General features: G+C 49.8%; 1 protein-coding gene and 1 long non-coding RNA gene across 5 annotated transcripts in view; one reads left to right on the plus strand and one right to left on the minus strand.

Annotated features, from left to right (window-relative positions):
* The window catches only part of Ltbp2 (latent transforming growth factor beta binding protein 2), an 82,884-nt gene that overhangs the window by 17,067 nt on the left and 40,349 nt on the right, over positions 1-25,468 (plus strand). For all 4 annotated transcript variants that reach the window (XR_015739215.1, XM_087911640.1, XM_087911643.1 and 1 more), the window contains exons 3-8: positions 913-1,159; positions 20,436-20,626; positions 21,561-21,731; positions 22,173-22,379; positions 23,030-23,316; positions 23,882-23,984. Coding sequence is in view for 3 of the 4 variants with exons in the window: in XM_087911640.1 (XP_087767766.1) it covers positions 913-1,159; positions 20,436-20,626; positions 21,561-21,731; positions 22,173-22,379; positions 23,030-23,316; positions 23,882-23,984 (1,206 nt within the window). In the remaining variant the exon portion in view is untranslated. The remainder of the gene's footprint in view (positions 1-912; positions 1,160-20,435; positions 20,627-21,560; positions 21,732-22,172; positions 22,380-23,029; positions 23,317-23,881; positions 23,985-25,468) is intronic.
* On the minus strand, positions 513-1,004 carry LOC148120479 (uncharacterized). Its single transcript, XR_015739216.1, has 2 exons — positions 875-1,004; positions 513-758 (listed from the first exon to the last, which is right to left on the minus strand). It is a non-coding gene; the product is annotated as an uncharacterized LOC148120479 (long non-coding RNA).

The following is a 25,468-nucleotide window of genomic DNA, read 5'->3' on the forward strand; positions in this document are numbered from 1 at the left end:
GGGCTAGAGAGATGGCTCAGCGATTACGAACACTGACTGCTCTTCCAGAGGATCCAGGCTCAATTCCCAGCATCCACATGGCAGCTCACCGCTATCTGTAACTCCAGTTCCAAGGGATCTGATGTCTTTACCCAAACAAACATAGAGACAAAACACCAACGCACATAAAATAAAACAGAACAATTTTTTTTTTAAAAAAGCCACCTTTGAGGCAAGTATCACTTGCTCAGAGGTGGGAGTTGCAAGACCCTCCTCTTATGTATGCCGGGTTTGGGGTCTCTGCTGGGTGAGAGGTGTGAGTCCATGTGATCTCTCCAGTCCTTAAAAAAAAGCCAGGCTCGAGATGTGCCCAGGACATATCTGCCTCCTCAGCCCACCTTGTGATTCACCAGAAAATAGATTCAGTGAGGTCTAGGCTACATAGCTCATAAGTGACAGCAAGGGGGCAAGCAAACAACAAACAACCGGATTTTAGGCTAATGCCTGACCTTTGCCAGAAAGACATACATTCATTCATTCATTCATTCACATTTATTGATAATCTACTTAGTAACAATCTTTATTTTTAAGTTCTGAGACTACCAGAAGACAAAAAATAAAATGTCTGTATTTGGTGTTTCTGTAGCCCAATAGGATTGGTTATATAAGCGCAAATAGGGTGCAGGTGGTCCTTTTTCCTTCAGGGCATCCTTGCGGTGGTATGAGAACCCACTCCACAACTCTTGTCCAAAACTCAAAGCCATACTCATCTTGGAGACCTGTGGGTAGCAGGGTTAGAAATGGTTCCAGAAGCTTGGGGCCCGGCAAGGTCCTTTCCCTGGGGCAGAAGCCCCTAGAATGTAAGATTGGTGGGTCGCCCATGGCCTTACGGTACCTGGCCCTGCTGTCATCATTTTCTTCCTGTCTCCTCAGCTGTGTGCCAGCCTCCCTGTCAGAACCGGGGCTCCTGCAGCAGGCCCCAGCTCTGTGTCTGCCGCTCTGGCTTCCGTGGGGCACGCTGTGAAGAGGTCATCCCTGAGGAGGAATTTGACCCCCAGAATGCCAGGCCGGTGCCAAGACGCTCAGTGGAGGGGGCACCCAGCCCTCACAGGAGCAGTGAGGCCAGAGGAAGTCTTGTGACCAGAATACAGCCGCTGGCACCACCACTACTACCAGCCAGGTAAGTCTTCTGCTGGGGGTGGGGGTCGGGGCCAGTGAGACAGTTGCTCATCGGTAAGGAGGCAACAATGATAACAATTAAATCATAGGTTGGTGAGATTGAATTAGTGTGCTCGGACAGCACTGAGTGCATGTGTTCTTTCCAAATCCCTCCCCGCTTTATCCTTACCCCATCACCTCCTCCATCTCCTCCTACTCCCCGCCCAACACTGTGTTCTCTATGGTGATATGTTCCTTCACCTAAAATAAGGAGACCCCCATTCTGCTCACTCCACCAAACTTCTCCCTTTGGAGGAGAAGGATCCCTGCCCTACTTGCCTTCTCCCCTACTTCTGGCTAGACCTTTCTCTAGCTTAGAACTGGAAATCTGAACTTTGTAAACCGGCTCCTTTCTAGGATACTGTTTGCTTTGAGCTTTTTAGGTTGGTTTTTTCCATTTGCATCCACTTAGGGAGGAGTTCTTTCTGAAATGCTGCAACCGACCTTGTCTTGCTGAACCAAGGGGAAAATAGATTTGCCATCTTAGAACCAAGAGAACCAAGGGGAGGGAGGATGGATGCTGAGGTCAGATCCTTAGCAGCCAGGTCGAGAGAGATCTGCTGAGTGGCAGGAAGAAGAGGAAGGACAGGTGGGAGCCACGAAGTATCTCTGAGAGCAGGAGGCACGGGCAGGCTACTCTGAGGTAGCAAGGTGCAGGTAGGCGTGGGGAGCCTGAGTGCCCAGACATGTGCTTTCCAAGGGCCGTCAGAAGCAGGGAGAAAGAATAGGTGAGCTCAGGTTGAGGCTCAGGGAGCTCCAAGATCAAAACACAATAGTCATCCACGGCCAATGCCTGCAAACATTAGGGCAGAATCAAGGGTCTCAGTGCTCAACACAGAGGGAACTCACAGATGACCTGGGGTTAGCTATGAGATGGTAGGTGGTGCCTGGCCCTTGCCCTGATTGTTATAACTATATAACATAGTATATGCTATACACACACACATATATATGTATATACATACACACACACACACATATATAGTGAGCCCCAAGCAAATAGGCCTATGTTAAGGCACATACCAGATGCCAGCTTGAGGTCATGTTTCCCTCTATAGCACTTCCACACTCCATTGTTCCTTGAACCAGGACCACTCGGAGAGTAAGGACACTTGGTCCTGTGTGTCCATGAACGCACTGTCCCTGACATCTAACACTGTGCCTGACATGGTACAGGCGCTTAATCCATTTGTAAAAGAATGACTGCAAGGTGAGAAGTCTAGGTTGTGCGTGTTTTGTATCCTAGGGATATTGTCCTGAGATCTGAGTGAAGTCTTTGGCCCATAGTAGGGCTATGCTCGACTTTCACAGGCTTTCAGGCCAGAGGCTGCCGTGGTATCCTTAAGGGACTGCAGCCTCCAGGTCAGTCCCATCCCGTTCTGCCCTGAGACCTCCAAGCATGAAATCTGGGCAAGTCTAAGTGCCCCACTGTCGGCTGCTGTCCACCCAGCTGTGTTTTGCTTTGTGAGGCCAAAGCCCGCATGCCTGGTCGTGCTAAACATTTCCTGTGAGCTGAGTCAGGTTTCCCAAGCAGCTGCTGGCCTATGTCCTGAGAGCAGTTTGGACAGGCCATGCCTGTCCCGAGAAAGGAGAGACATGACACAGAGGACATTCTAGGAGTGGGAAGGAGGGTGGGATGTCGGGAGGGAGAGCCCTGCAAGAAGTGTGATGGCCAAAGCCCTTTTAGAAGAGCTCTAGGTAGAGACTAGGGCCCGTGTACCGTTTCCATGTGCATTTAAAGGGAGATGAGAGAGGGGGTCCTGGAAAGTCACAGCAGCAGGCAGGATGCCCATGGAGGCCAAGGGATCTTGCTGTCCCTGGCTGGGCAGAGGGCCTGCCCACCTATGAAACAACTGAGCAATGGCTGCAGGAGACGGGGCTGGTTCCAGGAGACAAGTCGGCCCTGGGAAACTGCTTTAGACCAGGGTCTAACCTCGAAGCTGATTTCTGGGAACTTGTCAACAACTCACAGCTTTTGATGCCACAGTCTGGAGTAAGCCAGCGTCTCTGATGTGGTCCCAGGGATGTTAGCCATGGTGCTGGTCTGTGGACCACATTTCAGGTTAGCGCGTGGGTCTGGGGTTCCGATAAGCCTTGGCCCTTGTTCAGAGTTTGCACTCACCATCTGTGTGACATTAGTCACACACCCTAATCTCTCAGAACCAAGAGTCTCCATCTGATAGGATCGTGGGGAGGATGAAATGACACCAGTTGAGTAGGGCGGTTTGCACGGTATCTGATTCTAGTATTTTCGTATGGTAGCCATCAGTGGGCAGGTTCTTTCTGCTACGAAGACTTGAGAATAGAAAAACGTGTGTGTGTGTGTGTGTGTGTGTGTGTGTGTGTGTGTGAGAGAGAGAGAGAGAGAGAGAGAGAGAGAGAGAGAGAGAGAGAGAGAGAGAGAGCCTGTGTAGACTTGTTCTGGAACAAAGGAAGGGTTAAGATTCAGCTCACGGGAGGTATGACAAACAGATCCGCTAGGAGTAGCTTTAGCTGACTTGGGGGTATGATTATTATACCAGGATCATTGTCACTACCTGCATGAGAGAACACAAATCAGTGGAAAGTTTCTAAACCAGGCACAAGAACTTACTGCTCTGGAGAAGGTCTCTCTCTCCCTCCCTCCTTCCTTCCCTCCCTCCCCGCCACCCCATCCCTCTTTTTCTCACTCTTAAATCTCAGCTGAGAACTTCCTTTACCTCCTATGTCCCCTTCCTTGTTGTTAGCAGAGGCAGTTGTACAAGTGTGGAGAGGCCACCTGGAGGTTTACCCCCATCCTTTAACTCCCCACTGCTGCCCAACAGAGGAGCCCAGAGTGGCTGGGTGGTTGCAAACACTCTTCTCGCCCAGAGAGTTGTACAGCCTGTGGCCCAGTGCAACCTTCCAGGAGGGGGGGGGCTGCTGTTTCCCACCTCCTTCACAAAGCAAACTGCTTCAAGCTAGGCTTCTCCAACTGGGCTTGACTACTGAGTTTCTCTCTATGCTCCCTGAAAGGTGAAAGGATCTCTGGGCCTTTGTAATGTTAGCATCTACCCAACCAATAGAGACATCTGAGACTTAGAGAGTTTGGGTCCTGGGCAAGACGGGGCTGGCCTTGGGGTACACTTGTGTAAATATAAAAAGACTGGGCTTGTCAGGTGGGGCACACCATTGATCACTGCACTCGGGAGGCAGACGCAGGTGGGTCTCTGTGAGTTCTGGGCCAGCTTGGTCTACAGAAAGAGATCCAGATCATTCAGAACTACACAGTGAAGCCCAGATGTAGCCCAGGGCATGTAATCCAGCTTTGACCTTAGGGGTAGAGGTTCAGGGAGCAGTTTTGAGGAGGGCGGAGGCCTTCTCAAATGTGGCGGGGCCAGGGAATCTCCTCCTTCAATGCTTGGCACAAAGCAGACTTATCTAGGTTGCTGAGGCAAGCCTCAGCTTGCTCAGGGGAACAGGGACCAGGAATCTTTTAGAATCTGTCTGCTACCATTAGGGAATAGACAGTCCAGTTATACTTCCCAAAATCCTCTCTTCCTTTCCCCTACTTGTAAGTCTGAAAGAGGACATCTGGTCCAAGGAGACCCCCCCGCCCAAATCTCTGATGAAATCTGGGTATTTCTCCTTTCTAAAAACCTCTCAGAGCTGAGGACTGTCAGGCTGCTGCCATGGCTTTGGTTTTAGAACAGAACTGCATTAGCATTCCATCCGCGTAACAAAATACCCGAGTGTTTAACTTATAAGAAGAAATGGTTCGTTTTTTTACTCAGTTTTGTAAGTTCTAGTCGAAGATTGAGCAGACCCATTGTTTCAAACTTCTGGTGACCAAGCCAGAGTATGTGATAAAACAAGACGCTCATTTCATGGCTAGGAAGCAAGAGATGACGAGGAAGATGCTGGGGTCCCAAGTCCTCCTTGATGCTATGTCCCTCCTCACCAGTGGCTGAAGAACCTCCCACTAGTCCTTCACCCCACCTACATCTCCCTAAAAATCCTACCAGCTTCAGATAGCACCTCCCTGGGGATCAAGCCTCTCACACACAGACTCTAGAGGGACTGTCTAGTTGCACACTACTACAAGGATTCAAGGCCCAGCCCCAGCTCTTTACAAATGCTGAGAGTTCAGCTACTAGTCTCCTATTGGCCCACAACCTGCGGGTCAGTGATGGCGGCCACAGATTACCGCTGCCACCGGCACCATGGCCACCACCACCACCACCACAGCAACGATTCCCGGCATCCCTACTATTGACCCTCCTTGAGATCCCTGCATGAAAGTCTCCAGCATAGTGTTAGGTAGGAAGTGGATGCTGTTAATCATTGTCCTTGAAGTATGAATGGGGACAGGGCAGGCAGCTCCTAGGAGCAGAGTAGAGGGGGATCCCTAGAGTTCCTTGCTCTTTAATAGTGGGTCTAGATTTCCAGCTATCGTGGATGTTCAGGTTGAGATTGGGAGGACTGGTGCTGTGGTTAGGGTGATATTATTTCAGTTGAACCGTGGCGTGGTGGTTACAGTGAGATTGGCAATATGCCTTTCGTGTGGCGTGAGAAGAAGGCTGAACCTTAGGGTTGCGGTAATGCAGAGCTTAGACTGTTGGTCTTTTGAATGGAGTATGGTTGTTGTTTTAATCTAACCTCCGTTGGAGTCTTAATGAGGAAGCTGGGGTGCTTTATGGGTTCCTCCTAACCCAAAACTGGGGACGAGAAGGCGCAGGGGTTGAGAGTGTGGCTCCTAAGTCACACAGACCACAGTTTCATATGATTCCGCTCGCCAGCTGTGGGATGTGGTGGGTCCTTTTTCACTTCTGGGAGGCTCAGTGTATAGGGCTCCTGCTAATGCTTGACCACGCACAGCACGCTTGACCGCACACGGCTATGGGTTGAATGATGACAGACCTAGGAGAAAATGCTGAGTCACCCAGTTCAGGGTGCAGTACCCCACCACGGGTAGTGTTTCTTGTTTGGATCTGAGTTCCAACAGGAAAGCCGCGGGACTCGGGGGTGGGGGGACAATTTAATAAAAGGTCTGTTTAGCAAGGTGCCGGCAGGGGAGGAGAAACTTGGTAGCAACATCCAGTCTCCTTTTAAGGGACAAGAGGCAGTTGCTAGGATCCAGAGCTGCACAGCCTCAGGACCAGGCTGCCTCTGGGGCCATTCTACCATTCTTGTCTAGAGGCTAAGGATGGGACCTCCGTTCATTTTCCTCCTTCCTCTGACCTCTTCCTGGAATTCCCCGCTGGGGTAATATCCAGGGTGAAGAAGCCCCCCAGGGCCCAGTGTGACCTGAGAGAGATGTCAGCCCGCCCCCCCCCCCCCCGCAAGCAGGTAGAAGGGCCTCCAGCACCTGAGCATCCTCACAATGTCCTGTGAGCAGGCTTTTCTATCACGGTCACTCTTCAGTGAGGACACCGAGGGCAGTCTGTGTCAACCCGAAACACACTTGCACTTGGTGGACTTAGGCCTCCAGGATTTTCATTTGGAAGGAAGAGGTTAAGGATCAAAGATGCAAGAGGAGAGAAAAGGCGGGCAAAGCCCTCGGTGTGTGAACAGGGCCTGGCCGGGGAGCGACAGGGCGCTGGTGCCCCCATAGTCCCAGCGGAGGTTTCCCAGGCTCCAAGAACCTTTCGAGCTGAAGGCTTTCACATCTATATCAGGTTTCACCCCTTGCCAGGCATGTGGAGGAAGTTTCTGATTTATGGGCCCAGTAGTTTTTCCAGTTACTCAATCCGTAAATCTGCCATCAGTTAGGTTAGTTCACTGGGCACTGCCAGAAAAGCCAGTGAGTGCTTCCCAGGTGAAAACTGCTTCAGCAAAGTCCAGTAGTGTTAGGATAACAGAGAGAGAGAGAAGAGATTTTAAAATATATATTCGTCTCTATGTGTGGCATTCGTGGGGTCAGCACACACACACACACACACACACTCCCTTAGGAAGAGAGGGAGAGACCGAAGTTGAGCCGGGCAATTTTCTAGAAATGGGTTAGAACGAGAGAATGGGAAGTGTGCAAACCCAGGACTCCCTGCCTTCCAGACCCAGAGGGATGTCTGTGTCTGCGTGTCCACCTGTCTGTCTGCAAATGACACCGACGGTTGCTAAATGCTTCCCAGTAACGAACTGTGAAAATGCCTAGCTCCCCTGTGAGCCCCGGAGCTGTGGTTTGGGGTTTCTGATTCATGGTGGAAGTGAGTAGCCGCAGCAGGCATTTGGGGGCGGCTTTTCTTCTTCTCATTTCTCCTAAAACAATATTTGTGGAAGGTCTAAAATTCAAGGAAGCTGAGTGCTCCTTGAAGGGAAAAATCCCCGAGTCTTGCAAAACAAAGATTATAAATCAAAACCTCTAGCGCTCCCCGCCGATTGCCCACACAGCGCTTTCCTCCTGGCGCCTCAGCTCTGACCACGGCCTCGCTTGTCCACCCATGTGTGCTGGGTTACATCAGAGCTACTTGTCAGAATCTGGATCCAAGTCGCCAGTGAGGCGGCACGCTTCCAGGGCTCCTTCCTTGGAGAAAGATGGCTATGCCCTTTGCAGTCTGAGAGGTGACAGCAAAAATGGGGCTGATATTTTTTCCCTCTTTGTAATCCTGTGGATAGATGCCTTGTAAATCCTAGCAACTTCAGCAAAGACCTTTTTCCCCCCTCATTAAATAAAGAGTGTTCATGTTTCACTCAGTGGCACCTATGGTTTCTCCCTCATAGATTTCTATGTATATGTGTCTAGGGATATGTGTATACATATGTGCTTGGATTTGTGGAAGCCGGAGGGCAGCCTTGAGGGTCGCATCTCAGAAGCCATCTTCCTTGTGTTTTGAGACAGTCTCTCACTAGCACACAGAGCTCACCCATGTGACCTTTGACCGTTGGGTTCAGCATTCCCACAAGTCTGCTCCACAATAACCCATCTTAAGAGAGAGTTGCTGTGTAATTAGCTCCCACAGCCTCATCTCCCAAAAGAGAATCCAAACTAAATAAGCCCTGATGTGAGGGTTCAGTCTCTATTCACCCCTCTGCCATGTGTGTCCCGAGTGGATTTTCAGGCCGGTTGGAGGAGATGTTTGAAAGGGGATGGGCTTTAAGCAGACACTGGTGGGGTTTTGACAGCCTACTTGCCTGTCTGCCTTCTGCCCTTCCCTTCATCCTTCTGTCTTTCCTCCCTCCCTTCCTTCTTTCTTTCCTTCCTTCCTTCTTTCTTTCCTTCCTTCCTTCCTTCCTTCCTTCCTTCCTTCCTTCTCTTCCTCCTCCTCCTCCTTCTCTCTCTCTCTCTCTCTCTCTTTCACTCTCTCCCTCCCTCCCTCCCTCTTTCTTTCTTTCTTTGCAGGAATAAGGAGTGCTGGATGGCTTGGCCTCGTGCCTTTCTCTTAAGAGCTCCCAGCAATCTGGAAGAGCAGCCAATGGGAAAGAAAAGGGAGGGAGCATCCTGATCTTCTTATTAGTTTCTGGGGGAGGGGGTTGGGGGTCAGGGTGGTGGCACAACACCTCTTCAAGCTTTCTCTTTAATGCTGAGTTCTATAAGATGAGGTCCAAACCAGGCCTTCTTTAGCTCAGATGCAAAGTAGATCCACACAGCATCACCCAACAGTGTTTGCCTGTCTCTGTTTCTCTTTGGCTGTGCAACCTTAGACACCTGGCCTAGCTTCTCATGCTGTATCTGTAAACTAGGCAGAAGATCTGTGTTCTAACTTTAATGATTATTAAATGAGCGAATGGGAAATGCTCAGCACAGCCTGGCAGAGCCCAGAAGGAGGCCAGTTTTTTTTTTTCTAGGAGAGGACAGCCTTCTAGTTAGCTATTTGCACTATCCATCCTGCTTCCCCTTGACTGGGTAGTCCTTGTTCCACATGGGCCTCAGCACCAGCACATGCTGCATCTGTTCCTTTGTGGTCAGTGTTTTCTCTGCCTATTCCAGCTCACGCTCCACATCTCTAGAAAACTCCAGCCTCAGGGCCACACTTGTTTAGGAGGCCTGGAGTACTTGGGTTGGACAACTTACTTGGCCATGACTTTCCTGACCCCTGTAACATCCTGCTTTTCTTCTCTTGGGTTCTTCTGACATGCTCACATGCAGGACCTAGTTCCTGGGCCACTGGGTGTGGATGTTTGTGTTGGGCACTGCACCAAAAGTAACAGGATAAACAGGCTAAAATCTAGCCTGCATTCTGGTCATCATACCTTGGTACTGTGCAGCAGCCTCCTGAAGGAAGTAGGATGTAAACAGAGGTAGAACTTTTTTGTCCTGACCACTTAGTACCAAATATTCGCTCAGAGGCTTATATTAATTGTAAATGTTTGGCCAATAGCTCAGGATCATTACTAACTAGCTCTTAACATTTTAGGTTAACTAATATTCCTTATTTATGCTCTGCCACATGCTGATACCTTTATTAACATGGCACATTCCTCTCCTGTTCCCTCTGTCTCTGCCTGGAAACTCCTGACTTCACCCTTCTCTTTCCCATCATCCTTAGTTTGGTCACCCCACTTATAGTTCCTGCCTGGCTACTGGTCAATCAGTGTTTTATTAAACCAATTCAAGTGACAAATCTTCACAGAGGACAAGAGAATTAGTCCAAGTAGTGAGGCAGCTTCAGTTGTGGCTACGGGTTTACTAGGTCTGCTGCCTCCCCGTCTCAGAGGGCAAGGTGCCCTTCTAATAGTGCCCAATGGGACTGCACACCTTCCAAGGACATCGAAAGCACATCTTAGCCAGGTTGAACTATGAGTTCAGGAAATAAAGATTTCCTATGAGTTGAGATGTCTTCCAGATGTCACTGGCCCAGTCCTGGAAACAAGGCCTTTCCAGGGATGGGTACATGACTCCAACAGAGAGAGAGCTTGGGAAATTATGAAGAAGTTTAAAGTGCAATGTAATCAATATTTGGGGGCAGCAACTGGGTTCCCAGTAATGTTCTGAGTCTCTGTAAGATATAGAGGGTAAGACTCAGTTCCTTCTCTTCTGGAGAGTCTGTGTCCTTGGCTCAGCTCCAGGATGGTCCTACTGGGCCCAGAAAGAGGCTGGCTCAAAGCTCTTGGAGGAGAATGAAATGCCCATTGCCTGAAAAGTTTGTCACCTGGGCATGCTGAGTAGAAAGTGAAGGGCTTTTCCTGGGTACTGGACAGCCCCCTCCAGCTACCTTTTCTTCCTACCTCTACGCTGAGGCACCCCTGGGGTAAGCCTGGTTTCCAGGCAGCAGAAGAGAGTAAAGGTGATTGACATGCTGAGGGCCTGGCCTACAAGACAGACTGCTGGCTTTAAAAAATGCACAGCAGTTGGCAGAGAGGAGGGACAAGGATCTTCCACATCACTGAATCCTCCTCTGAAACCGAGGCAGCGCCTGCTTCAGGGTTGTCCTGAGGGTAGAGATGTGGCCTCAGTGAGGAGTTGGGCATCCCCTTCCCCAGCATTCCCTAGAATACACAGAACTGCTACCTCCCTTTGGCACTGATGAACCTTTCTGGAAATGTGTTCTCCCCCGACTGCCGGGGAAGCCAAGCAGGAGTGGTTCTGGCTAGGAAAGACTGCCCCGCTTGGTGCACCTCTAACCCAAATCTTGGCAGGGACATCCCATGGGGTCTGTGAGCCAGACCCGTAGTCCTCTCAGACCTGGGTGTGGCCATGGAAAGAACTAGAGGCCCAGAGCCTCAGAGCAGGGAGTGTGGCTCACAGGCAGCCAAGTTGGGCTGAGTTGGGTTGACCAGAGGGGCTGAAGGCTTGGATGAATGGACATACCATGCAGCAACAGGGATGATCTTGAGACACCCAGGAAGACACATCTGGAGGAGGGGCTCTTGGTCTCTCAGGATCGGTGATAGCAATGACTATGCCAGTGTACACCATGCAGCAACAGGTGCTGGTCCCCATCTAAGAGCTGCCCACTGAGAAGACCGCACCTGAGTGCCTACCATAGGTCCCTGGAGGCATGGCAAGGGGCCGTCTGATCCTGGTGCGGGTGTGAGGCCTGCCTGGTCATCCAGTAGGGGACTGGATAACAATCTGCCAGACTTGCCCTTGGGCCTTTGGAGGTTCCAGACACTCTGGAAGCAGGAGCCAATCTGGAAGGGGAGGATCCAGGGATGCTGACCTGCAAGGAACTGAGCCTGCAGTGGTGAAGCAGAATATTGTGACCACCTCCTCTCTGTTGCTTTCTCCTTGACCCCTTCTCTGGCTGTCACCAGCGGCACAACCTCTTCTGATTTTCCTCTAAGCTAGGCCATGTTCCCTGCCCCCACCTCAACGCCTTTCTGTATTCTCTCCTCACTCTTACGTTTCTCAACATGTTTAGGTGTCAGAGCATGTGGGAATCTCAAAGAACACTACGAGCTACCAAGGCGGTTAATCCCATGATGGTAATTAGCTAGAAACAGTTTTATTAGCAGAAGCTAAGACGACCGCCTGCGTGTCTATGAAAAAGAAAAACACAAAAAGCCCAAACCCACCCAGCTTTAGGCACACACACACACACACACACACACACACACACACACACACGCCCATGGAAAGAGTGAACTGGACTATTGAGTGAAGCGTGACGATCTGTTGCCACATTTTTTCCGTTGATATTAATTTATTGCTTGTTCATTTGTTCAACCGTGTACTAGCGGACAAGTGGCAGCAGGCGCCGGAGGCTGGAGGATTTATGGAATGCAACTTAAAACTGAGGCCATGCTGCTCATTAGCAGATTTTCCCCCTTCAGTCAGGAGGTGTTTGCAGAGTTGGGCCTGAGCTCAGCAGGGGTTCCTGGTCCACAGTCTCTGCCCTGGAGGGATCAGCTCCCCCCCTCCCCCCACTGTGGCTGCAACACTGACTGGCCTCTTGGGTTTCTGCCAACTTGAGGCATTAACCACACGCCACACTACAAAGCAGAGCCCTGCTACCCATTTCTCTTGGGTTGCAACCTGGACTCCTAATCTACAACCCCAGCATTTGAGAACTGGAGACTGGAGAGTCAGAAGTTCAAGATCATCCTCAGCAGAATAACAAGTTCAAGGTCAGTCTCTGCTTCCAAAAACAGAGCACGTTTCCATCCCAGACGCCCATGTGCAAGCCTTCGTTAGGGATTTTCTACATCTCTACTTCTGAAATAGCTCTAGAACCCATACCTTCTTCTTGGTCCTATCCTTGGTCACCCGCAACCCAGACCACAGCCAAAGCCTTCTATCTGGCCTCCAGCCTTCCCCTCTCTACCACTACCGTTAGTGCCTTGAGACTAATGTTGGCTCTCCTCACCTTTGCTGAGTGCTAGTCACTTGGCTCAGTGTCCAGTGGATCCAAGAGGAAAGAGAGCGCTTGTCATCTTTGGGGCCCATGATAGGCAGTTATAAGAGTTTCAAAAAAAAAAAAAGCCAGGCAGAGGAGGCACACGCCTTTAATCGCGGCACTTAGGAGGCAGAGGCAGGCAGATCTCCGTGATTTTGAGGTCAGCCTGGTCTACAAGAGCTAGTTTCCAGGACAAGCTCCAAAGCTACAGAGGAAGCCCTGACTCAAAAAACCAAAAAAAAGTTTACTTGATTTCTGCATGTGCGTGCGCGCACACACACACACACACACACACACACACACACACACACACACACGAGGAGACCAGAAGACTGTATGGGATTCCCTGGAGCTGGAGTTACATGTGGTCATGAGTCACCTGGTATGAACATTAGGACAGAGGAGCCAACATGCACTTTTGACCCCTGAGCCCTCTCTCCAGCCCCGTAAGTGCTTCCTGAATGCCTAAAGGAAGTGTAAGAGGCTCCCAAAATATGGATCCAAGCCTGTTTTATATCTCTCAAAGCCTCAGTGTCCTCATCTGTAAAATGGAAATAATCAGCAACGGAGAGGGGATTCAGGATGAAGAGGGGATTCAGGCTTCTGTGCGTCATGAATTCTGCAACCTTCCGCAGTCGTGAACCTTTCATACATCCCCGTTTGTTTGTTTGTCTTGTTTGTTTGTAGGGATTGTGTGTATATACTGGGGACCAGGTTTTAGAGAGGCCCACAGAAGAGGGTGGGTATGACGTATATTACAGGTACAGAGAGTGAAGTGGTCATTAAACCTTCATATCAGAGGGCTGGAGAGATGGCTCAGGGGTTAAGAGCACTGGCTCCTCTTCCAGAGAACCCAGGTTCATTCCCAGCACCCATACGGCAGCTCACAACTGTCTGAAACTCTAGTTCCGGAGGATTTGACACCCTCACACCAATGCACATAAAATAAATTAAAAAAACAAGCAAACAAAAAGCCTTCATACCAGGTGAGCTGAGTTCCCACTTCCTGCTCCTCCTCCATAAGCAGCCACTATTATTAATTTTCCAGGTTTCCTTCTAAGATTACTTTATGAATATGCACAACATGTATCCATATTTTCAGTATTTTTTTTTACAACTTTACATGTCCCTTATACCAGAAGTCAGCAAACTTCTTCCATAAAAGGCCACATGGTAAATATTTTCAGCTTCCTGTGACATATGGCTTCTGCAGCTACCCAGTCGGGCTGCTGAGGAGCAAGATCAGCCTTAGACAGTGAGTGGCCGCGCTCCAGGGACGCTTTATTTATGGAAACTTACATTTGAATTTTATATCACTTTCTCATGTCAAGAAACAGTCTTTTAACTGTTTTTCCAGCTGTTTAAAAATGTAAAGACCATTGTTTGGTCACAGCCTGTACAAAACAGCCAGGAGGTTGGATTTGGGCTGCTTCGTTTCCACATTTCAATATGTCTTGGAGAGTGTTCCTTCCTGATACGAAAGAGCTGCTAAGACACCTGGCTCCATCCTGCGGCCATCTCTGCTTTAACCGCTCCTCTACCGGAGGCCACTCAGTTGCTTCTACTCCGTACAAAACATATTTATTGCTAATTCAAAACAATGCTGCTCTGGAAAGTGTATGTTTGCGTCATTCTAGACATAAACACATGTTCTGGGACTGGTCCTTCAGAGTGAAGAAGTGACCCAAGGAGAGAGGGAAGCAGGACAGTGAAGACAGCCAAGCAGGGACAGGAGTCCCCAGGAAATCAAGCTTTGTTTGAGGACGGAGTGTTCAAAATTGTTCTACCTTGAGAGGAAGGGGCTGTGGCCACCCGTTGGGTGCAGTCATCAGCTGTGTCCTCACAGTGAGGAGACCCTCTCAGGCAGTTCCCATTGGCCAAAAAAGGGACTGGGAAATCACAGTTGGTTAAGAGATTGGCCACCACCCTTACAGTTCAGGGGAAGCAGCAGCCTCCATAGGGACAGGAAAGCAGCAGCACCCCAGCCTCAGAGGTGGACCATAGGACTCAAAGTCTTCCCACACTGTGCCAAAAGAGCCGGCACCATAGGGCCGCTCTCTGAGAGCTCTGTCAGCTCAGGCCCTGCCAGCAACAGCTGAGGGTGCCTGTTTCTCAGTCTCAACAACATGTATGTTATTAAACTTTGGGAATTTGGCTAGTCTGGTAGATTAAAGCATGCTGTGGTGGGTTGTTTTTCGTTTGTCCATCTCCTAAGCAGGAAGGCTGAGCGCTTTCACATCACTGAAGCCTTAGTGTGGGGAGCAGGGTCTGAAGACACCTGCACATTTAATTGAATGGCCTCATTATATGCCTGCAGGTCCCGACTATTTGATGGGGGAGCACTTTTCTCATTAAGCTTGTTGAAAGATTTCCAGCATTAGAAGTCAGAAGGTTCTCTTGGCAGAGCCAGGGGCATCCCTGGTACCAGCCTGTGGCAGACTTTCCATTGTCTGTGAAGTGATAAAGAAATTAAAGTATTAGCAGTGAGATTTTCATAAAGTTAAGCCTATGCAAATACTGATGTTTAGAACTGAAAGTCTGTTCCTTATGAAGTTATGGTGGTAATGATCAGTATGCATTCCTGCGTGTGTTAGCATCACATCCATCCATGCTGGTTGATTTTGTTGTCGTTGTTCAAAATATCTGACAGAGGCAACACATAGGAGGAATTATTTATTTTGGCTCACGGTTTCAGAGAACTCATCCTCAGTCACTGGTCTTCATGTTTCTGGGCTTGTTGGTTGTTGGGCAGAATGCTACATCGGCAGGGGCTGGCGTTGCAACTTCTTCAGAGTGGACAGGAAGCAGAGAAAAGAGAGTCAAGGGAAAGAAGCCATAGCGAGATACAGCCCATGAAGATATACTCCCACCAGCTAACTTCCCCCAGAGAGACCCCTGCTCCCAACTCTCACTACCTCCCAGAATGTTACTGCATTAGGAGTCCATGATTAGGTCAGAGTACTCATGATCTAATCATAGTTGGAGACCCTCATAGACACTCGCAGAGGCATGTCTCATTGGTTTTCTAGGTGTTTTGAATACAATCGGGTGAACAGTAAAGATTAATATTCCAGGGGCTAGAAAGATGGCTCAGTGATTAATAGCACTGGCTGCTCTTCCAGAGGATCTGAGTTTAATTCCTAGCAACTACATGGTGGTTCACAACCATCTTTAGTGGGATCTGATGCCCTCTTTTGGCATAAAGGTGTACATGCACATAGAGCACCATACAGATAGATTAAATAAATAAATAAATCTTAAAAAAAAATCCCTGAGGCAAGAGAGATTGCCCAGAAGCTAAGAACACTTACTGCTCTTGCAGAAGACCTGGGCTCGATTCCCGGAATCCACGTCAAGTGGCTCACATACACCAGGAGATCCAATACCCTCTGACCTTTGCAGGTAGGTATCTGCATATACATGGTTTATATAAACTCACATAAGCTCACATACATACATATAAATAAAATAAAAAATATTACTCACTACACCGCTTAAATAGAAAGTTGGAAACTTTATGTGGGTCTCTCAAATTCATTTAAACTACAGCTGACCCATGAAATCCTGGAGTCTGAAGATAGCTGGTTTGATTCGTTGCATCAACATTGCTGGGACTTCCTTGGAACAAGCCCAGGGAGATGGCAAATAGCATCCTTGTGTCTAGGAGGTTTAGAGATTGCTGTCCTTGGCTGACACTGAAGGGTCAGTAAGGCTTAGCAGACCCACCTCTCCCTAGGGGCTGTTATCTGTGACGGTCACCTTCTTGTTGAGGCTCTGCTTGCCTTTGTAGCTACCATTCAGTTATCCTTGAGGGTGACACTGGATCAACCATGGAGTCAGGCTTTGTCGTAATGCCCCACATCTTGAGATCAAGGCAAGCCACACAACCAAGACTCGAGTCGTGGTATGTATAAGGGCAAACACACAGATAATACCAGGGTTGGATGACTGGGACAAACTCCCAGCTTCCGTCTCCATCTCAGCCTAGTTGTCAGTGGTCATGGCAACCCCAGCCGGGAGGCCAGAGGCGAGTCAAGAGACTGTAGCCCTCCATGATGTCTCCGCTCCCTGCAACCTCCGAGGACTAGTTAAGTACAGGAGGGCCTAGCAGCTTGTGCCTGGGCTCTCACGGGAGAGCTAGGGCTTCGTTATTTCCTTTGCTGTAAGTCTCGCAATCAGTGGACCTTTTGGATGTTTGTCATCTAACTTCACATCAGTGGATGACAGTGAATTGGAGAAGAGTTTTAAGTGACTTGGTCACACTTTCCCATTGCTATTTAGTCCGAACTGTGGCTAACTCTCCTGTGCCCTCGTTCACGTGCTTTGAAAATCCCGTCATGCTTTCTCCCTCCTATGAGCACTCACTTGGCTTAGTAAAAGTAATTGCATGGCCTCCATAGTCTCTCAGCCCTCTCCACAGCTTGGTGAAGTAGATATTCTAACCCTGCTGCTGCTGAGAACGATGGGCTCAGGAGCTAAGCAATGCGCTAAGGCTGCATTGCGGCGAAGAGGTCATATTCGTCCTTCGGTTCCAAACCCCTTCCTCTCTCCTCTGAGTATCCAGGTTCTCTGACTAGGGGAGTCAGGCTCACTTGCCCAGTGTTCTTCTCTGAGAAGTAATTTAGCTGACCCTGAAGATCTTTGACAGAGCTCTCTTGGACAGTCTCTCGGAAGCACTGGAAGGACTTTGCTTTTGATGTAGCAAGTGGTGCTGATCTTCTCCTGAGAGATTTAGATCTCAGTTCCAGACATTATCACTCATAGAACTTCCGCATGGCTCACAGGGCCTCACCTACTCCAACCTCTGATCTCTGGAAACAGGAAGAGGATTTGCTGCTGAGGGTTCTAGAGGGAGCAGCAGTGAGGTTCCCAGGAGCCAAGGCCTGTGCCATGGGGCCGGGGTAGATGAGGTAACCGGTTCTGATATTGTCCAAGTCAAGCTTCTGTCAGCAGAGTGCCTGTGGCTTAGCGCATATGGAAGCAACCACTCTGGAGTAGGAGGGGGCAAGGGCCCCAGACTGTATCCTGTTAGGACACAGAATCCAGCTGGGAGGAAGGGGGTAGGATCTGACAGGTGCAGAGAGCTCTCAGTACAGGCTGGCTTCCACTGGCGTCTGGGCTGACACAGAACACGGGCTCTGGAGTCAGGGTGGCCTATCCAGAATCCCAGTGTCTTGGTTTAGCGATTATATAATGTTGGGTGAATCTTTAGCCCCTCTCAGCTTCCATGTTCACATGGCCTCACACCCACCATGGTCCAGATGTTGTGTATACAGTGGCTCATGCCATTGTCAGGATGCTAGAGTATTTACAATAGAGGCCGTCCAATAACAAACACGCAGAAGAGCTGCTCAAGTTTATGAGACAAATAATCCAGACGGTTGTCAAAGAACAAGCAACAAATCTATCCATGAGCAACATTTCAACGTCAGAAGTATTTTTTTTTTTTTTAAGAAGGGAGGGCTGGAGAAATGGCTCAGCTGTTAAGAACACAGACTGTTCTTACAGAGGGCACAATTTAGTTCCCAGCACCGCAACTGACTGACAGTCACCTGTAACTTCAGCCCCAGGGGATATGATGCCTCTGGTCTCAGCAGGTAGCTGTACTCATCTGGATATACCCATACATAGCCACACACTTATACACACACAAATAGTGTTTTGTTTTTGAGACAGGTGGGTTTTTTTTGTTGTTTTTTTGTGAAGCACTGGCTGTCCTGGAAATAGCTTTGTAGACCAGGCTGGCCTTGAGCTCACAGAGATCCACCGGCCTCTGCCTCCTGAGTGATGGAATTAAAGGTGTGTGCCACTGCCACCTGACACAAGAATAATTTTTTTAATTAAAATTTAAAAAGGAGAGAAAAGCAACATCGAAGTGCCATTATTATGCTTATTCAATTATTGTATCGCAAAATTTAACAATAAAGCTGGGAGTAATAGGCAGTGCATGCCTATAATCCCAGTTCTCAAAAGGAAAAATATGATTATGAGGCTAGCCTGAGCTATCCAACAAACTCTCAATAATGATGATGATGACAACAATAATTACTATTATAGGTTATGCTGGCGAGTGTGTGCTCTGTGTGGTACACTTATGTGCTTTATTAAGTTATAAACCCACTTTTAAATTTTAACTGATACAGAAAACTCATAATATTATGTATATGCCTGGGGTTCTATGTAATGTTTGATACATGTATACACGGTGACACTTACATGTTTTGATGTGACCCCTTCAGAAAACAAGGTACCGAGATATATTAAAGCTATTGATGTTTGTAATCTTTGATAGTCTTGGTAGCCTGAGGAACTGAGTCTATCCTAACGTCATAACTGTTCTCAAAATGTTTATTATGCAAAGCTTTCCAAGCACATAAAGCACAATGGATAAATAGAAGTGGTTATTAAAAACCTCGAGGGCTGGGGAAATGGTTCAGTGGCTGAAGGGCTTACTAACACAAGCGAGAGAAGCTGAGTTCAAGCCCAAGCATCGTGGGGGGGGGGGGACAAAACAAGGCCAGGTATGGGCTCACACACCTGCAGCTCCAGCCCTAGGGAGGTGGAGACGGAGCTCCCTGCCCTGAGCATCATCATCATCATCATCATCATCATCATCATCATCATCATCATCATCACCATCTGCACCATCTGCATGTGTCCGTTGGCTCTGCATGGTACACTGGGCTCCCTGGCCACCCATGCTAGCCCGGCTGGTGAACTCCAGGTTCAGTGAGAGAACCTATCTCAGAAAAGTAAGGTGTAAAATAATTGAGGAAGATGCCCAGTGTCAAACCCTGACCGCCACACATGTTCGCACACGTGTGCATATGCTCCTGTACACCATTTATTTATTTGCTTGTGTGGGGGGCATGGTGTGCATGTGGAGACCAGAGGACAACTTGCAGTGGTCTGTTGTCCCACCACGTGCGTTGCAGGGATAGCACTTAGGTGGTCAGGCTTGGTGGCAGGTGCCTTTGGCCACGGAGCCATTTCGTGGCCCTCGGGGACTATTTTAACAGGAGAAAATAGATCGCACGTGGGAGATTTTTTCACAGTGAAAAGCAGCCATCTGAAAACGCAATAGGAGGAGTATGTCTCTCAAGCTGTGATTCAGACCAACCACCACAGGCCAGGGGAAATGATAAATAAGGGGAAATGTGCGATTGTATAAAACAGGGCATAATGGTAAGTAAAAATATTGTATCTACAGCTGATGATAATCTTATAAAATCACATGTGTGAGCAAAGTTTAGAAAAATAGGCAAAAGCATCTGCTGTATTGGGATGGAAGATAATGAATTCGTTGTTCTCTTTGAATATGGTTGTTCCATTGTTTTTATATTAATTAATTAATTGGGAGATTATCCTAGGCTCTGCCCCTGAATGACCTATGCATGTGTATTTGATGCTCGCCAATTCCACATAGTAATTTACATAGAGAGTTATCAGGGAAAGTGGCCAGGCCGGGTGTGGGGAAGCACCTGTCATCCCAGCACTGGGGAGGCAAGAGGACAGTGGATTTGAGGCTGGCCCTGGGCAAGCTTCAAAGGAAAACTTTTTAAATAGAGCTAGAGATGTAGAAATGATAGAGTGCTTGCCTAGCATGCGCATGTTCCTGGAATTTATCTTATGCACTGCGGATAAAAATAGCAGGGTTTTGGCACACACCGTGGTTTCAGTGCTGGGCTGACCCTTGAGTGGTCAAAGACTCCCATAATGCCAGAGCTACACAGGACAGTCTGATGTTTCGTGACTGTCTCAAGGCTGGGTTTCCTAAGAATTCCAATAGGGGTAAGTCCCCCCCCCCTTTGAAGTCTGGCCACCCTTAGGTTTTTATCTGGGCACTTATACATCCAGGAGTCAGCGGCGTATGCATGAGGGGAAGCCATCTTAATGGAGAGCATTCTTCTCGTGTAAGTGCTGGGCTGAGGGCGGTCAGATGATGGAGGGCCAAGACATATTGCCCCTGGGATGCAAACCCCCAGGCCATGGTCATCTCCACAGGACCCTGAATGGCCTCAGCCAGACCCGGCCCTTGCAGCAGCACACAGGGCTGTCCAGGACTGTCCGGCGTTATCCAGCCACCGGTGCCAATGGCCAGCTGACTTCCAACGCTTTGCCTTCGGGACCAGGACTGGAGTTGAGAGATGACATCCAACCGGGATCACATGTGAACCACCTCTCACCCTCTTGGGGTAAGGTCGCCCTGCGTCTGGACCTAGGAGAACAGAGCATCTAAATCTGACCCATTCTTGCCCCACCACTGCTCACTCTCAAAGGACAGAGCTGTCACTTTGTCCTTCACTTTTTTCAGCCGATCGACAAACAGTGTTGGTGCCCTTGCTTTGTGCCAAATTCCAGAGCATCAAACTAATCCGTCTGAACCCTAGGACTTTGACGGCAGTCTGGCGTCTCCTGCTCTGTCATCTCTGCCTGCCTTTGCTTCCTCCATATCCGGCTGGAGGGCCTCAATTCCCTGACTCATGCATTTCCACATTATCCTTTCTGCAAACGCCAGTCCTGGACCAGTGCAGCCAGCTGTGTCTTCCAGGAAACCCCCAGCGTTTCTGACACAAACCGCCACACACACCGCCATTGTCTGCAGCACTCACTTCCTCCTTGATGTTTTACTGACATCCTCACCCCCTGCTAATTGAAGCTGGTAACCAAATCTTCCAAACCTGATTCAAGCCACGCCTCAGGCCTTCTCTGCCTCTATTTCCCCTAGAGAACCCCTTCTCTGTCCGTCGGAGCTATGTTCCCCTCCCTACCCTTGTACTCAAGGCTTGGGTTTGCACTTTTTGGCTGTGTAATGAGGGTGCCCTGGATATCGCTCCACCTCGGTCCAACCGTGAAATGAAATATCCGGTAGACATGGGAGAATTGCCCTGCAGTTTTGAGTGGCTCCTCTCGTTGCAGTACATATCAGTGTGCACACAGGATGAGCTTAGGGGGGCATCTCTGGTCCCTTCTTGACACCCTCACCCTACCGTGACTGCAGGCCTGTTGTCCAGGTCTTAGCAGGTGCTGTAGGATGCGCTCTCAGTCAAAGGACCTTTTGCACCAGGCTTGGAGATCAGGGTTATGCTCTGGTTCTGTCCAGGACCCAAGCCCTCCCTCTCTCTGCAGGGCTGAACCTCACCGAGAAAATCAAGAAGATCAAGGTCATCTTCACTCCCACCATCTGCAAGCAGACCTGTGCCCGCGGCCGCTGTGCCAACAGCTGTGAGAAGGGCGACACCACCACCCTCTACAGCCAAGGTGGCCACGGGCATGACCCCAAGTCTGGCTTCCGTATCTGTGAGTCCCCTACCCTGCAGATGGTCTTGGCATGGTGGGGGTGGTGGGGGCGGGGCTGCCTCTCGGGGCCTCCTTGGTGTGGGACCTCTTGTCCTGTAGCTCTGTTGGTTGTTATACGTCACAGCAATGAGTGAATGTGATCCCAGCTCTGTCCCAGTCTGGCTGTGTGATTCCAGGCAAGTCACACAACCTCTCTGAGTCCAAGTTGCTTTGATAGGGAAGAACCACTCCCCTGCCTGTGCTCCAGGTTACTTTAATGGGCAGGAGAGACAGGAGGAGATTTCTCTGAAAGGCTAGTTATTAGTTCTTTATTTTTACTTTCCTTTGTTCAAGGAAAGGCCCCACATTTCAAGGGGTTCTACACCCTCCAAGCCCCCCACCTCCCTGCTTACTAGTCATCAACTGGAGGCCAGCTGTCAATCACCTAGAGTGTCGTTGCAGATTTCTGCCAGATCCCCTGCCTGAATGGAGGACGCTGCATTGGCCGGGACGAGTGCTGGTGTCCAGCCAACTCCACGGGGAAGTTCTGCCATCTGCCTGTCCCACAGCCTGGCAGGGAGCCTCCAGGGAGAGGCTCCCACCAGAGAACCCTGCTGGAAGGGCCCTTGAAGCAATCCACCTTCATGCTGCCCCTCTCCAACCAGCTTGGTGAGTGCCTGCAGTGTGGGGCAGCCAGCCCGTGAGGCGCATCAGGTAGAGCGTGTGCTGTCACCGTCACCACGCTGGGTGGGTACAAGTCTCCACGGCATCCCCTACATGTCTGCCTTCCATCACAGTTCCTCCGTGTGTGTGCCCTGAGCTGTGGAAGACAGCACAGCTTATAACCATTCCCCTCCCCAGCCTGGGCAATAGAGGGGTAAGGGGCCGGGGTAGAATTCTACATGTATTTCATTTCCTTGCCTTTGGTTAATAGGTCACAATTCAAGGTACAAACATACAGGACTCTATAGGAGTTGGGAAGGGCCCTGACCCCAGAGTACCTATGAAGGAATTCATTGATCGTGACTTGTCTGTGGTCTGATGGTACTCAGGGTTGCACACAGCCACAGAGGACGTTTCAGAAAGAACCATGTAGCTTTCATTGCAGAGCCTTCCATGAAGGAGTTACCACTTCCTCCCGTCTGGGGCGGGGCATTGTTCTGGTTCCACAAAACAGGCAACGAAATGGAAGGGGGCTTTTGGAGACTCACACAGTCTGGAGTGTGACTGCCCGACCTAGGGTGGTGAGCGCTCTTCATAGGGCAGAAAAATGAGGTAGTGGCCTGCTTCTTGGCTCTGACTCCAGCCCTTCTGCCTAGCCTCTATGAACCCCTCGTTGGTGAAGGTGCATATTCAACATCCGCCCGAGGCCTCTGTGCAGATCCACCAGGTGGCACGGGTCCGGGGGGAGGTGGATCCTGTGCTGAGCGAGAACAGTGTGGAGACCAGAGCCTCTCATCGGCCCCCTGCCAGCCCAAGCCACAGCCACTGGGCCAGCAACAGCATACCTGCTCAGGCTGGAGAGGCCCCTCGGCCACCACCCCCAGTGCTGTCCAGGCATCAGGGACTTCTAGGCCGGTGTTACCTGAGCACTGTGAACGGACAGGTGAGGACAAAGCTTCCATCTCAGCTCTTCAGGCGTCCAGGACAGCTATGGTTCCCCAGTCTGTAGTTCTCTCTTTCTTCTTCGTTCCGTTTCCCATGTGGGTGAATCCACAGCACAAAAGTACCTGAGTGGGTTGGGGATGTAGTTCAGTCGGTAGAGTGCTGGTCTCATATGCAGGAGGCCCACAGTTTGATCCCTAGCAGCACATAAACCAGGCCTGGTGGTGCATGCCTGTAATCCCAGCACTTAGGAGTCAGAGGCAGAAGGATCAAAAGCTTAAGGTAATCCTTGGCTACATAGTGAATTCAAGGCCAGCCTAAGCTATGGAGCCTCTGTCTAAAAGGGGGAGGGTGCTGAACGTGGAGAGGCAGGGTCTCCTTCCTGAGCCAGATACACAGAAGGGGACCACAGGAGTCCCTTGTAGAGGAGCTCTCACTGGTACCTGCAGTCTAAGGCCTGCTAGAGTTTGGACTCAGAAAAATACTGGCTTTCTGTGAGCTGAGGCTAGGACCCTTGGCTCACGGACGGCCGCTCTCACAGGAGGCGTCTATGGTCTCTTTTCCAGTGTGCTAACCCCCTGGTGGAGCTGACTTCTCAGGAGGACTGCTGTGGCAGTGTGGGGGCCTTCTGGGGGGTGATCTCATGTACTCCATGCCCACCCAGACCAGGTGAGTATTGGTGCCAAGGTGGAGGGCTGGGGGAAGCGCTCTGTCCCCTCAACAAGGCCAGGCCATATTTCCAGATGTACCTCAAGGAGACGCTCAGCCCCTCTGCCCAGCAGCTGGGTCTGTGCTCAACCTGACAGTCTCTGTGGGGATCCCACTTTTAGAGTAGATTATATAGGGATTCAGACAGTGATGGGCCCCTTGTACCCTCTCACATACACCCATGCCTAGGGCCCAGGAACCTAGAATGTCTCCTTCCTTTCTCTGAGAGCCTTAGGCCTCCTCCTCCCCTCATAGACCAAAGTTGAGTGCCTGTCTGAAAATGCCCTTGACCTTAGGGTGTGAGAGCCCCAGTTCCTTGTCTCCTTTTGGATGGTTGGTTAAAACTCGACACATACTCATTTATTCATTCATTCATTTGTTCATTCAGCAGATATGGGCTGGATGCTTGTTTGTTTGTTTGTTTGTTTGTTTGTTCAAGACAGGGTTTCTCTGTGTAGCCGTGGCTGTCCTGGAACTCACTCTGTAGACCAGGCTGGCCTCAAACCCAGAGACTCACCTGCCTCTGCTTTCTCAGAGCTGGCATTAAAGATGTGTGCCACCATGCCAGGCTTAGCTGGATATCTCTTACGTGCCAGGTATTGAGGATTCAGTTAGCAAAAAGTCACTGACTCTGCTCCTAGAGATCCTATCCTGTTGTCTGGAGGGGTGATCGGGTGTCTGTACCTAAGTATGGCCTCTGCCTGCTCAATCTGTCTCCCCACCCCCACCCCCAGGCCTCATTCCTGAGCCTGAGCCTGGCGTGTGTTCTTCTTACCTGTCAGCAGTCAGCTCTGTGAGCTGGTTTTGTGGGGGGCCTGGAGCACAGCCCAAAGGTGGGAGGAGCAGGGCTGTCACAAGCTTCAGACTCAACAGTGCCACGGTAACTACATCTTCCACACTAAACGTGAGTGCAGATGGTTTCACAGTATGGTGTGTTTCTGGGAACCCGCGAAGGGTGGTGTTCAGTTCAGACTTTAGCATCCAACACACGTCAGGAGCCAGTCTCTTCCCTGCTTGCTCGTCTCTCTCTACCTTGGTCCCCTCCCTTGTGAAGTCTGGCCCTGAAGGGTAATAGTGTCAGCCTTACAGGGTTGCTTTGGTTATTACATGAGAGGGACTACATGGTACATGTTATAGATGGCTCCCCATAGCTGCAATTCTGTAACTGCAGACTCAACAAATTTCAGGTGGTCAAAAATATTTAAAAGAGAGGGCAGTGAGATGGCTTAGCAGGTAAAGACACCTGCCACTAAGTCTGACAACTTGCATTCAATCCTTCACGGTGGAGTCCACACAGTGGAAGAGCCGACTTCATGCATTGTACTGTGAGCTCCACACGGCCAGTGTGATGCTCACACACTCACACATATACGCATGCCCATATGCAAAAATTAATGAAAATGTAAATAATTTAAAAAAATATTTAAAGGACCATCCGAGTTCCG

This window comes from Myodes glareolus, chromosome 11 (genome assembly GCF_982192425.1).
Source record: "Myodes glareolus chromosome 11, mMyoGla1.1, whole genome shotgun sequence".
Lineage (NCBI taxonomy): Eukaryota > Metazoa > Chordata > Mammalia > Rodentia > Cricetidae > Myodes > Myodes glareolus.